Here is a 12923-nt window from a genome sequence, read left to right as displayed (position 1 = left end):
TTTCGGTCTAACCTGAAACAGAAAAAATTGACAATAGTTCAGACTTGTACTTCAAAAAGAAAGAGAAATACTGAGCAGGGCACAGGAAGAAAAGCAGGAGTGTTTCTTAGATCACTAAAAGCCTTTTTCACTCCTGTTCTTTTTGTGCCAGGAAATGCAAGTGTCCTCCCTGGGTAACAGAATTGGTGACAGTACTTGGCTGAACAGTGAATCCCTTCATCTGACAGCTGCTCAAAGGCAGGAACAAGTCCAGCTTGGGGAGGCAAGAACAGTAACAGAAGTGAGCTGAGACAGCAACTGGGAACTGCACAACCATCAAAGCTGATGGGAAAGACCCATCTGCATCCCAGGACTGGATTATTACAAATGTGGCATATGACGAAGTGCCAATAGGAGAATGAACTCCCCAAATCCACTTTCGATCCCTCTGGGGAAAACAAAACAAAACAAAACAAAAGTGGCATTCTGTTTGCAAATTTGCAGGAAACATGATTTACTGGGAGTCTGAAGAGATACGATAAAGGAGGACATGTACCCTAAAGTGTTTATATCCACCAAAACAGACAGGTCTTCTCCAACAAAAACTGTGTTTTCTCCAGTCATAAAATGTGTGGCTACACGTCATCTGATAAGGTAGCCATTGTCATTATCTGTCTTCCAGCCCTGAGGCTAGCTGGCATTGCTTGGCCACATCCATATAACCAAACTTCTTCAGCCTCCAAAAGAGCATGAGGACATCTAAGCTGCCTTAGAGAAAAGGATTCCTTGGGTCATGTTTACCTCTAACTTGTGCTCATGAGTTGCTTGGGTGTGGGATAGCTGTCTTGGACCAAAACCAGGCCAGGGACCATTATGAGCCTTTAACAGTACAAACAGCTAAAACTAGGATGCCTTCATTATAAAAGAGCGACAGACTTGAATATATGTGTACATGTTTATGTACAGATGTGCAAACCCTCCCTTTGTTTACAGAAGTCTTATTCCCCAGTGTAGAAGACAGGTAGAAGAAAAACTTGTCATTCAATTCAGGGTCAAAACACCTAAATGCCTACTGATGTTTAAATATGCATTAAGGGACTAAATGCCTGTTACAGTCATTATCATCATAGTAAGTACAGTCAGTAGAAGCCCAAAAAGTAATTCAGCTGACCTACTCCTAAGAGAAAGATCAGAGGAACAGAGACATAGCTGCTTCAGCTGTCCCAAGCAATCAAAAACTTTGGTGTGAGATGCCACATTTAACACAACATCTCCAGGAGATCCTTGCCCTTCTGCAAAGTTTGCAATTTGCCCATTAAATCTCTGATTGTCTGGGGCTTGGTCATCCATCTCACCTTGAGCATCAGTGTCTACCTTGATCTGGATTCTTATTTTTTGCAAAGACCAGTTTATATTTTCATTAGGGACTGTAGTGATAGGACAAGGGGTAACAGGTTGAAACTTAAACAGCAGGGATTTAGACTGGATATAAGGAAGAAATTCTTTACTGTTGGGTGGTGAGGTACTGGAATGGGTTGCCCAGGGATGTTGTGAATGCTCCATCCCTGGCAGTGTTCAAGACCAGGTTGGATGAAGCCTTGAGTGATATGGTTTAGTGTGAGGTGTCCCTGCCCATGGCAGGGGGGTTGGAACTAGATGATCTTGAGGTCCTTTCCAATCCTAACTATTCTATGATTCTATGATTCTATATCCCCCTCCCATATGAAGACAGGCTGAGAAAGTTGGGGCTGTTCAGCCTGGAGAAGAGAAGGCTGCGTGGAGACCTCATAGCAGCCTTCCAGTATCTGAAGGGAGCCTACAAGGATGCTGGTGAGGGACTATTCATTAGGGACTGTAGTGATAGGATAAGGGGTAACAGGTTGAAACTTAAACAGCAGAGGTTTAGATTGGATATAAGGAAGAAATTCTTTACTGTTAGGGTGGTGAGGCACTGGAATGGGTTGCCCTGGGAAGTTGTGAATGCTCCATCCCTGGTGGTGTTCAAGGCCAGGTTGGATGAAGCCTTGGGTGATATGGTTTAGTGTGAGGTGTCCCTGCCCATGGCAGGGGGGTTGGAACTAGATGATCTTAAGGTCCTTTCCAACCCTAACTATTCTATGATTCTATGAAAATAGCAACACACCACAGCCTTCACTTCAAGGCCCTCTTAACATGAGCAGAATTACCTATGGATAGGAATCAAGACTATAGATAATATATAAAGGCAAGAAAGTTAAGCAGCTTGCTGAGAATATCAGAGACTGAACTTGGGAAGCTGTATCTAAATTAATAATAAAATAAGCCAAAGACTGTTCTCTGGCCTGGATGCCAACTGGCCTGCATAATTCTCATAGGTGTCTATGCAACTAAGTTCCCTCCTAAAAACATGATTCCTACATCCGAATTGCCTGCTGGAGGTGGTCCTCCTGCTATGTCTGAAACCATGCCTGAGAACTATCTGGGTGAGAAAATAAGTAGCCAGAGCAAAACCAGCTCCAGAGAACATATGGACAACAACATGAGCTGATGTATGCCAGTGCTCAGGCTTTTAACTTGGTTTAGGACCCAGCAGAGAGGCAGGAGTCCTGGGACTGTGTCCAGAGGTAGCAGCTCCATATATAACCTTAGCAAGCAATACCCATGCCAACTTTTTGTAAGTGGAATGGTTACTTACAAATGAAGAGACATACGGTGGAAAACAAGGTCACTGCCACAAACACTGCCACCAGAGGCTTGACTGAAGTTGGCACTGGCTGTGCAATATACCTCAAGGACATCTGTGGAAGGGAGGAGATGACTTCCTTTCTGCCCTGTGACAGAGCCATCCAGATCCTCAACGATGGCAGAATGAGGAAAGGGAAAGGACACTTGGAAAGGTGAGTTGATGAAGGTCAGACATTCAGCTCTGACTGTAAACCCACCTGGAAGGAAGAAGCAGCATTTCAGAAACAGACTGACCTCCTCAAGATGTCAAGTTATCTCTGGAGAAAAAGAAATCAGCTTCATTTCACCTTCACTGTGGAAAAATGTCTGCTGAGTCAACAAGAAAGGAACATTCAGGAAAATAAACAGATAAATAGAGATATTGGCAGGAATTGCCATTACTATGGACAGGTCCAACCTGTTGCAACAGGAGTTGTGGTAACATATTCTCTGATCCAGGTGCTGGTCCTGGTCCTGCCGGCATCTCCCCAGTGACTCCAAACACTTCTTCACAAGTCCCACTGCCAAAAGTTAACAGTCTCCGAAACAGTGATTCTTACAGATCCTTTCTGCTTTGTTTATAAGATAAATTCTTTAGAGATAAGGACTGTTTCTGTGTAAGTATACTTCTGTGCACATGGACAGTACCTGGCACAGTAAAGCCTTGGCTGTAAAGTGTGGTTGCAGGATCTTTTCATTACTGTAACACAGACAGCTACAAAAGGAGGAATATTCATGTGGGTTAAAGCACAAGAAGTTTTTGAACACATTAATATTTCCAGAAATGTCAGAAAATCGTTGCCCCATGGACCATAACAAGGCAGCTTTGGCATAAATGCTCATGCACCACACTGATTCCTATTCGATTATCCTATTCTCAGTTGTAGCCTCTGTAAGTCAGATTTTACTATTCTTCCTGTCCTTTGATCTCTCCTCCTGAAGTCTTTTTCTCTGTCATGCTTTGTAGGGCAGTATTCATTTATATAAAATATATTTAAGAGGTAATTGCAGTTGGAACATTCTTCAAAGAGCCTTCGGATAACTCTTCTTCAAAGCTCAAAAGGATGCTTAGCTTACACATTATCTTAGGCAAATTCACCTAAGGTTTAGGCTGGCCTGAGGTAGGAGCTTGGTGAAATTCTGTGAGGCTGTGTCATAGCTATTAAAGAAATCATCACTCTAGAAATTCTACTTCCAGAAATGAAGAAGCAAAAAATAAGTCAGTGTATAAAGCTACCTTCTGCTGAGAAAATTAAATCAGTGCAAAAATAAGGCTACCTTTGTCTTAAAAATACTTGTGATATGTGCCTTCAACTACGTGATAAAGCTGATTCCAAGCAGAATAGCTCTGGTTCAGCCCACCAGCAATATCAGTAAAACGCACATGCTAAAGAGGGTGAGTATCAATGAAAAATGCTTGTTATGCATCTCTACAAGCCCAGCTCAGGAATTTTCCCAGTTCATTTGAGCTACACACATGGTACAACATTTATCTTACATCTACATATCATTGTCTCATGCCCCACCTCCCTGTAAATGGGGAAGAACTATTAATCATCTGTCCCTGTTGGGGAAGTAGAACATAGAGAGTGACACTTCTGAAAACTATTAATACAGTGAAACCTTAGGAGAGAAGGTATGCAAATACCTCCAAACCTAGCTCTTGATAATTCACTTACAGCAAATGTCATAACAAGACTACAGAAGCAAAACTATGCCAGTTTTATGCCAGTACTCTTTGTCATTATATGGTGGTTTTTGTAGGATTCAGCTGAGATATCAGTGGTTGTGGAAATTATGAACTTCTAAACATCTGAATCTGGAATATGAGGAAGCCAGGGACTGTGGAAACCCTGCTAAATAAGTATAAGTCATACTCACCCTGCCCTTGGTAACAGCCAGAACAAGTCTTGATCGCTGTGCAAGTGTTTGCATCGAAGTTCCTGAAAGTTGTGTTGGAGATGAATAGCTGGTATCTTTTAGGAGTTTGTAGTCCTGCTGACATACAGGTTCTGTCCTGCAATGAAGAAATGAAGAGCACTGAGAAACACCACCATGTGAATCTCCAAGTCTAATGAGTCCAGGGTGCAGCAGCTGGGACACAAGGATGTGACTGTGCTCAAGGCTATGGTTGTGGGGCAATGTATACTGTTCGAAGGAGAAATCTGAGCTATTGCTTTCCAAATCCTGACAAGTAACATCTGTTTAATTCACCATTTGCAGTATGCGATAGTATTACATTCAGAACAGCAACTGCCTTATTCGCGTTGTCCAGGTTGTTGTGTAGTAATTACAGTTGGACATTTGAAGGGAAAGGAAATTGCACATTCCCTGGGAGGAAAGGAAGAATCTGCATGGAAGGCACAGTGAGCAGATTTGCTTACAGCCCTCTTTACCTTGTCTTGTCTAGCAGGAAGGAAATTTCCCTTCTCTGCAAAGCTAACTGTTCTAATTTCTGTTCTAAGAAAAAACTGATTGCTGAGATTCAAAGCCCTCTTTTGTGATTTAGGATGGGGGGAAAGCATTTGAGTTAGGCCCTTTTCAAAGCTCTAGTTGACTTCAGGGTCTATCAGGGCTAGAAGTGGAAAGTTTCCCAATAAATGATGGTAAATACAATGGAAAAACTAGATTTTGTGGTGATTGTAGGCCATGACACAGGAAAAGTGCATTCACTGCTAATTTGCAGATTATTTCTTCAGTGTCATTAAGAGACAATAGCTCCATTTTTTTCACCCAGAGGCCTAAGCATCTGTTCCTTGTCCTTGGGACATCCTTGAAGTCACTCTTAAGGAGAAATTCCTGGCTTCTGGTAACAAATTAGTTAGAAAACCTCTACCATTTTTTTGCTTACACTTGCCTGTTTTTACTCACCACCCCCCTCTCTTTTATTATTATTATTATTTTAGTTATTTTATTTTATTTTATTGGCAAATAGGAAAAGAGTGTGATAGTAGATCCTTCCTCAGGTGTGCCACCTGTGTCAGAGCTCCTACTTTTTCTGGAGGAATTGCTTCTCCTCAAAAGGCTCCATAAGGACAATGAGTTGCTTTATGAAAGCATGGAGAAGGCTGCTGAATGCTTAGGAAACTAACAAAAGTCTTTCCTTTGTCTTTACAGGCCCCAAAATATAACCCTGCCACTAATAATTTAAGTGATCAAAGCCCCAGTTTTAAATGCCCTGATATCTGCAGTAAACAATTTTGGTTTAAAGTGTTTCTTTCAAAAACTGGAAGGGCTAAAAGAGAAGAACATCCAAGGTTCCCATTAAATTAATGTCATAAAGTTTTAATTGATATTAAAGAGACATCATTATTAAAGGGAGAATTACATAAATTAAGATGTAAATTATGACAAGGAGGCTCTTATCATGAGATAATCAAAGATAATCACCCCCCTGGGGTACTGCAAGAAACAAGGCACAGCTGAGCGCCTCTAAATCTCTTAACAAGTACAACATCGGAGCCCTTCCATGGATCCTGCAAAGCAAAAACAAAGACATCCACCCTTTGGTGTCCGACAGAAATTCACTGTGTCACTGGGATTCTGCAAGGTTGGACTGGTGAAGCCAGGATTTGACCTGAGCTACATACTTTCAATAGACATACTACAGATGTTTCTTTCTGTGAGCTTCTAAAGAAAACTCATTTAAAACTCTCTTTCTGTCAGTCAGAGAGAAAACTAATTTCATAACAGAAAACTGAACAGGGAAAAAAAAAGATGTCAAAATCATGAACAAGCAGCTGTGGCCAATTGTAAGTAAAATTCCATTGTTATCCATGTTATTAATCTGTTAACAACCAGGTAGCACCCAAAGGACTTTGTCCAGCTGCCTAAAGAAACAATGAAAGATAATATTTACTGCATAAAGATGTTACATTTTGATGACATTTTTCCTTCTCAAATAAAAAAGAAACACTTTGTTTTCCAAATGGACTGATGGTGGCATGAGAGACCAGAGGAAATCAAAGGGTTAAATAGGATACAAATCAAATCTGTTGCTCCCCACAATTATTCACAAATCACTAAACTAAACCTAGTTGAATATATTTAAATGGTGCCTGTTTATTACATCAAAAATTATATAGGAATTTATGTATAAAAAATCTTGTTTAAAAAATAAAATTATCTCAGAAATTCAGGTTCTGTAAAATTCCAAGTTGTTTTGGAGACCATGTCAATCTTGGAAAAACATGTGTAGGGAAAAAAAAATAACAATTGTCTAACTGCAATCCCTTAGCTCTTAAGTTGAAGAGAAGAGTGATTTTCTCTCTACTTTTGAATGATGTTTTATAAAGAATATACACGAATTTGCATTATAATATATAACCTTTTAATAGTTCTAAATTCAAATAGAAAAAAAATCAGAGTTCTTGTTTCAAATTTGTTTTTTAAAAAGTCTTCCAAAATTTCATGCTGAAATAAAGATATTTGGAAAAAAAATGATGGATTCTTGTGCAGAATATAATCTCTTGTTTCTCATTGACATATGTTTTTCAACTCAACCATCAGCAGGTATGAAAGAAGCGCCTGAAAAATTATGCAGGGTCAGGTGATCAAATGCTATTTGTCTTCTGCTGCTGCCAGCAGAAGCAACAAATCCTTTGTTCTAGAAGGTTATGAGATAGGTGCTGATGCTCCAGGTTTCTCTGCTTCATCACCAGATGAACATCCCTTGCAGGTGTTGCTGCTGAATCATAGAATCACAGAATTATTTGGGTTAGAAGGAACCTTAAAGCTTATCCAGTTCCAACCCCCTGCTAGAGTCATGAACACCTTCCGCTAGACCAGGTCGCCGCTCAAAGTCCCATTCAACCTGGCACTGCATGCTTCGCAGCATCACTGAAGGCATCATTTTTCCAAGGAGTGGAAGACAGCTTAAGTCAAACCAAACAGATCAGTGCCCAAACCTCATCTTGGAGCTGGGCCTAAGTATTTACCTTTACACACAAGCTAGCTGCCATGGAGAAGCGGTTGTTCTTCAAGTTGTTTTCTTTTTTTCTTCAAATTCCTCTTTGAAGGGTCGCTGTGCAACTTAAAAGACATTGAAATAATTCCTGTAGTGCTTACCTTTTGCCCAATGTGTCCAGTTAAAACACTATCAGCTACAGAAGTGTTTCCCAAGCTTTCTACAATGTCAATACCAAAGTCTGTGCAAGCATAAATCTGAAACTTTCGGAGTTCAAGGTTGCTGCTCCTGAAAATCTATATAAAGACATAATAAATGAATAATAGTTAGAAAAATAAGTACGATTTATAATTCTGATTTACTTACAATATAATAGGGAAAGTGCAAAAACATAAAAGTGTTGAACACATATTTAGTATTTAAACATCTCCCCTTAATTTCTCATTTCTGCTTTTAATTAAAAATACAAAATTCTTTATATTCTGCCAACTTATTTTTGTGTTAAAAGAGAAAAGGAATAGTATGGAAGAAAAATCAAAACTGAGAGTCAGTAATAGATAGGGTAAAAGTGCTTTAAATATTTTGGGGTTTATTACTGGGAAGAATAGGAAGGTAAAGATGTTAATGTTTGTAGCAGAAAGTCGCCGTGAAAATAACCAGAGGTATTGCTTGCAGTGATCTAACAGCAAGAAGACTGTTCCTAGAGGGAATCCATGGAAAGAAGCAGAATAAACTGTTATTCATGTATGCTAGGTCAGTAACATAGAAAGAAATTGCAAGCTAAGCTAAGAAAAACACAAAAACAAAACTGCAAAACATCCTTTAATTTTATTTCTTTTGATAGAAATAAGCTTTTCCAGAAAGACAATGCACCAGCCTTAAAAGAAAGCCCACACTGAACAATTACCTTCAAACTAAGAGCTGTAAAATGGGTTAAACTACAAAACATGCCTTACAGAGAAACACATACAATCTGTTCAGGTCATCAAACAGGGGTTAAAAGGACCACAGCCTCCAAGCACAGGGAAGAAAATATCAGATAATAAAGCATGGTGTGAGTTTTTTAATCAGTGATAGAAAGAAGTTCTTCCCTGTGAGGGTGGTGAGGCGCTGGCACAGGGTACCCAGAGAAGCTGTGGCTGCCCCATCCCTGGCAGTGTTCAGGGCCAGGTTGGACACAGGGGCTTGGAACAACCTGGTCTAGTGGAAGATGTCCCTGCCTGTGGCAGGGCGTTGTAACTAGGTGAGCTTTAAGGTCCCTTTCAAAAAAAGACATTCTATGGTTCTATAATTCTGTGATGGTGGGCTAAAGTTGCTGTGAAATGAAGCTATAAAAATTAAAATAACAACAGCAACAAAGAAAAAGGAGTAAATTTTTAACATGGGTGAAAAAAATCCTGTGGAAACCTTTAGCTGTATAAAGGTAGGAGATCCTCTATCAAGTGCAATCTTTTAAGAAGAGCTCAGATGCACTGAGAGGACTTTTTTGGTTGTATAATTTAGTGGAAGGTGTCCCTGCCCATGGCAGGGAGGTTGGAACCTGATGATCATTAAAGTCCCTTCTAACCCAAACCACTCTATGATTCTGTGGTTATACTGGCAGAAAGATGTCAGCTGCTTACACAGGAACTGGCTGCTGATGAAAGCAGCACTGATTCTGCACTGAAGCAGTAAGAACTCACAAAAATTGTGTTTCTGGCTTAACCACCAAACAAGAAGCCTTCAGCAGAGGGACATGGACATACAGATACAAAAGCTGATCTTAATGTAGAGGTCAAATACTTGTAAAGACCCTGAGCATTGCAGAGGACAGTCAGGACAAACGTACTTGTGCTCCACCTTGGCAGCTCCAGGCTCTGAAGCTGTTGAACTGAACAGGTCTGTTTTGGCTGTCTGGCAAATACTCTGGGTACACCAGCAACCCATACCTGTTTAGGAAAGAAAGCAAAGGAGACTGTTTCTTTACAGTACCTGTATTCATGAGCAGATTTTCCTATTAATCATTTTAATATCTAAAATCTTACATCTGTAACAGTTCTCTGACTTTATCATTTAATCCAAAATCAAAACCTGGTGGATAGCAATATGTATTTTAGAGGTCTAAGCATTCCAGTGAGGCTCATGAGCTTTCAATCAGCATCACCTTCAGATAAGCCTGACATGAATCTGGACAGGTAAGGTTTTTCCATACCTTGGATTCCTCCAACTCGGTGTGCATCCTAAAGGTACACTTCCCTGAATGCAGCCCTTGGTTTGACCTTCTCTGAGATTAATATCCAAATTTCCTGAAAATTTGGGTGATTCTGTCCACTGACTTTAAGTACAATATAGTTTTTTTACCATAGTTTCTCTTTTAGGGAAGTACAGCCAAAATCTCTAATAAATTGTCACTCCTGGATGCTGCAGGAACAACTGTTCAACATTTTACATCCAAACAGCATCTTTTATGCCGTTGGACTACAGAGTGATTAGTTGCTTCAATCTACTTAATTAGAGGCCAAATTCTAATAGCTGAGTGTTTATGCTGCTATGATATAAATAAAGGATCTTGAGGTAAGAAATGCCATTCCAGGTTGTATAAGCCAGTGTCAAGTCTCTAATGGTGGCATGAAGAAGATGTTCAAAGAGGAGTGTGAGAAAGAAATAATGTACCTGTTCTCCTGAATGCCACCCTCTTCTGATCAAAACATCTGGTATACTTTAAAATGAGCTTTCAATTCAACACATGAGCACACTGCTTCAGTGCTTTGCTGTTAAATGGTTGATGAAGAAATGTGTTAAATGTGGCACCTTAAACTACATCAGGGTCATTTAAACGAGGTGGTAAATTGGAGGAGCTTGTTAACAGCACAGGGAAACAGTGAAAGTTAACAAATTGGCCTTGTGCATTGAAAATTCTAGGAAACCATTTGTGATCAGGCCCTGAAAAACAGCCCAGCTGTATGCTATCAAACACTGATTTTGATCTGCTGTGGAGAACTTTGCTTGCAAGAGAGAAAGCCCTAAAATAATGCAAAATTAAGGAAAAAAGAAAATCCTGAAGGGAGGGGAAAAGCCTTTACTGGTCACCACTACAATTAACATTAACATTACTATGCACTGCAGAAAAATCTCTTTAACCAGAAATCCCCAAGTACCTTGTGCAGGAATGAGCTACATTTTCACTGAAGGACAGGAGAGGCATTTTGGATGGTCTCTCAGGGGAGAGATGAAACAAATAGCCATACCCAGCAGCACACACTGTGTTACCCTGCAGAGAAACATATGTGACTATGAAAAAAGCTTACCACAGATTTCTGGAAATTGAAATAAACTTAAGGAAATTCCATATTAAAAACCATTCAAAGTCTAGTAAGTCTGGCTGGTAGAAATTGGTATCTTGCTTCTGTGTCCTCAGTCTTGTCCTGTTTTACTCTGTTCCTGGGCCAGTCTTCAAACAAACTGTTCTCAAGAATAGAAACAATAGACAATTTGTTTCAACAGAAACAAATGAGAAAACTTCACTATGAGTGTGGTGAGGCCCTGGCACAGGGTGCCCAGAGAAGCTGTGGCTGCCCCATCCCTGACAGTGTTCAAGGCCAGGTTGGATGGGGCTTGGAGCAGCCCAGTCTGGTGCAAGTCAGTTATTTCAGTTATATACAGTGGATTAGGAACTTTTCTACTCTAGGGAAATAAACTTCTCTTACCTGATTCATTTGGACAGCAGCCAAACCTAGATGGCTTTGGATGCTGCCCATGGTGCCCATATAACAATATTTTCACATACACATCTGAGCACAGTCTCTCTCACCTACCTTAGATGTGTAAAAATTTTATGCTAAAGTCCAGACTGGTAAACTTAGACTCCCTTTCCAAGAAAATAATAGGGCACATGCCATATTCTTCTGTATGAGGCAGAGGGCAATTCTTCTGGTCTATCCTTAGATAAGATTAATTGTTCTCTGGAGCTATCTAGCTCTCCAAGGGGACTATCTAGCTCTCCAAGGGGACTCTAAGATGATCTTTCTTTCAGCTATAAGAAAAGCTTGTTTCCTAAGATCAGGACTGACACCCACCACTGCCATTCATAGTCACTGGACAGTGTTAAAACACTAATGACTTTTTGGTCCCATATGGTCCAAATCAAAGCTGAGCCTGGTGACCTAGAGGTGAAAGCTTCCATATACGAATTACTTTCTTCTGACCCATCCAAGTGTGTTCCCTGCAGTTCTGATCTCTGACATCTGTCAGGCAACAAAATATCAATACCCAAAGCACTGCTTTGTCTATCCCCTGGTAAAACTGCTGCTTTTTTTCTGAAAGCACAGCCACAGACCCTTTTCCTTTAACAAAATACTTCTGCAGTCCAGTCACATTATTTGCAGGATCTTTTACTTGTGATTCCAATCCCGTGTTCTACAGATGATTCATAAGGAAAAACCTGCATATTTATTCAGCCAGCTAGTGGCTGGAGGGCAGGGGTTTTAGGCAAGCAGGGAATTTTGTGTGGAAATCAATTCTTTGTGGAAGTCAGTGTATTACGAATGTCCATGCAACCAAAATTCCAGAGAGAAATTACCTTCCTGAGCATGCCAAATACCTGCAGCTATTCATTGCAAGTCAGTAAAATAAAGTGGCTGACGTTTTAAGTGTCTCTTAACTGTACAACACTGCTAATGTAAATATTTTGTGAATTCCTTTTAGATAGCCAGAACTCAAACTGTTGACAATAAAGATGATCTAAAAGCTCTAGAGAATGCACCCAGCACCTCTCCCTTAGTTTCAAAACCTGGCAGGATGCAAGCAGTACCCCCAGTGGGTTCTCTTCAATGAGTGCTCACCTTGCAGATGGTTTTAGAAAAGATCTCAGTAGGGATGAAATGTTGAGAAACAATTGACATGGAACAGATGCAGCCTCCCCTCTTTAGCACTGTGGAGAATGGCTGGGTTGGGTGATACTGGGAGACAAACTCATTTGTCAACAGCGTAACCATCAGTGACTCCTCTGACATGGAAACACAGGCTGGTCTCCACCCTGTTCATTCATTTAAGCTGTTTCCCGGTCCTCAACACCACAGCAAGAAAGGAAAGGGAGGATGTTTGTCAAATTTCTCAGACCCAGTCTGTATATTGTTATCTGCATGCTGGCTCTGGGGTTTAAGAGCATTGAATATTTATGAATAGGAAGCTACTATGAAAGGTCCAAGACTCAGAGAGTCCAAAGGAGCCAAGAGGAAAGTATAAAAAAAATTTTCTATTCCTGCACACAAAAAGAAAACCAGGACTATAGGGCATGTATTTCAGTGACAAAACAGCCAATATCAAAGAGGAGCATCTTCAGTTCTTCATGCTACTA

At 40.3% G+C, this 12923-nt stretch overlaps 1 protein-coding gene across 1 annotated transcript in view; it reads right to left on the bottom strand.

The window, feature by feature from the left end:
* The window catches only part of PKHD1 (PKHD1 ciliary IPT domain containing fibrocystin/polyductin), a 243492-nt gene that overhangs the window by 107719 nt on the left and 122850 nt on the right, over positions 1-12923 (bottom strand). The window contains exons 42-46 of the mRNA XM_031046619.2: positions 10726-10838; positions 9417-9516; positions 7750-7884; positions 4564-4699; positions 2654-2900 (exon numbers count right to left, since the gene is read on the bottom strand). Coding sequence (XP_030902479.2) covers positions 2654-2900; positions 4564-4699; positions 7750-7884; positions 9417-9516; positions 10726-10838 — 731 coding nt within the window. The remainder of the gene's footprint in view (positions 1-2653; positions 2901-4563; positions 4700-7749; positions 7885-9416; positions 9517-10725; positions 10839-12923) is intronic.

Source organism: Melopsittacus undulatus, chromosome 3, assembly GCF_012275295.1.
Source record: "Melopsittacus undulatus isolate bMelUnd1 chromosome 3, bMelUnd1.mat.Z, whole genome shotgun sequence".
Classification (NCBI taxonomy): domain Eukaryota; kingdom Metazoa; phylum Chordata; class Aves; order Psittaciformes; family Psittaculidae; genus Melopsittacus; species Melopsittacus undulatus.
The sequence above is the reverse complement of the archived record's forward strand: the minus strand, read 5'-3'. Positions and strand labels throughout refer to the sequence as shown.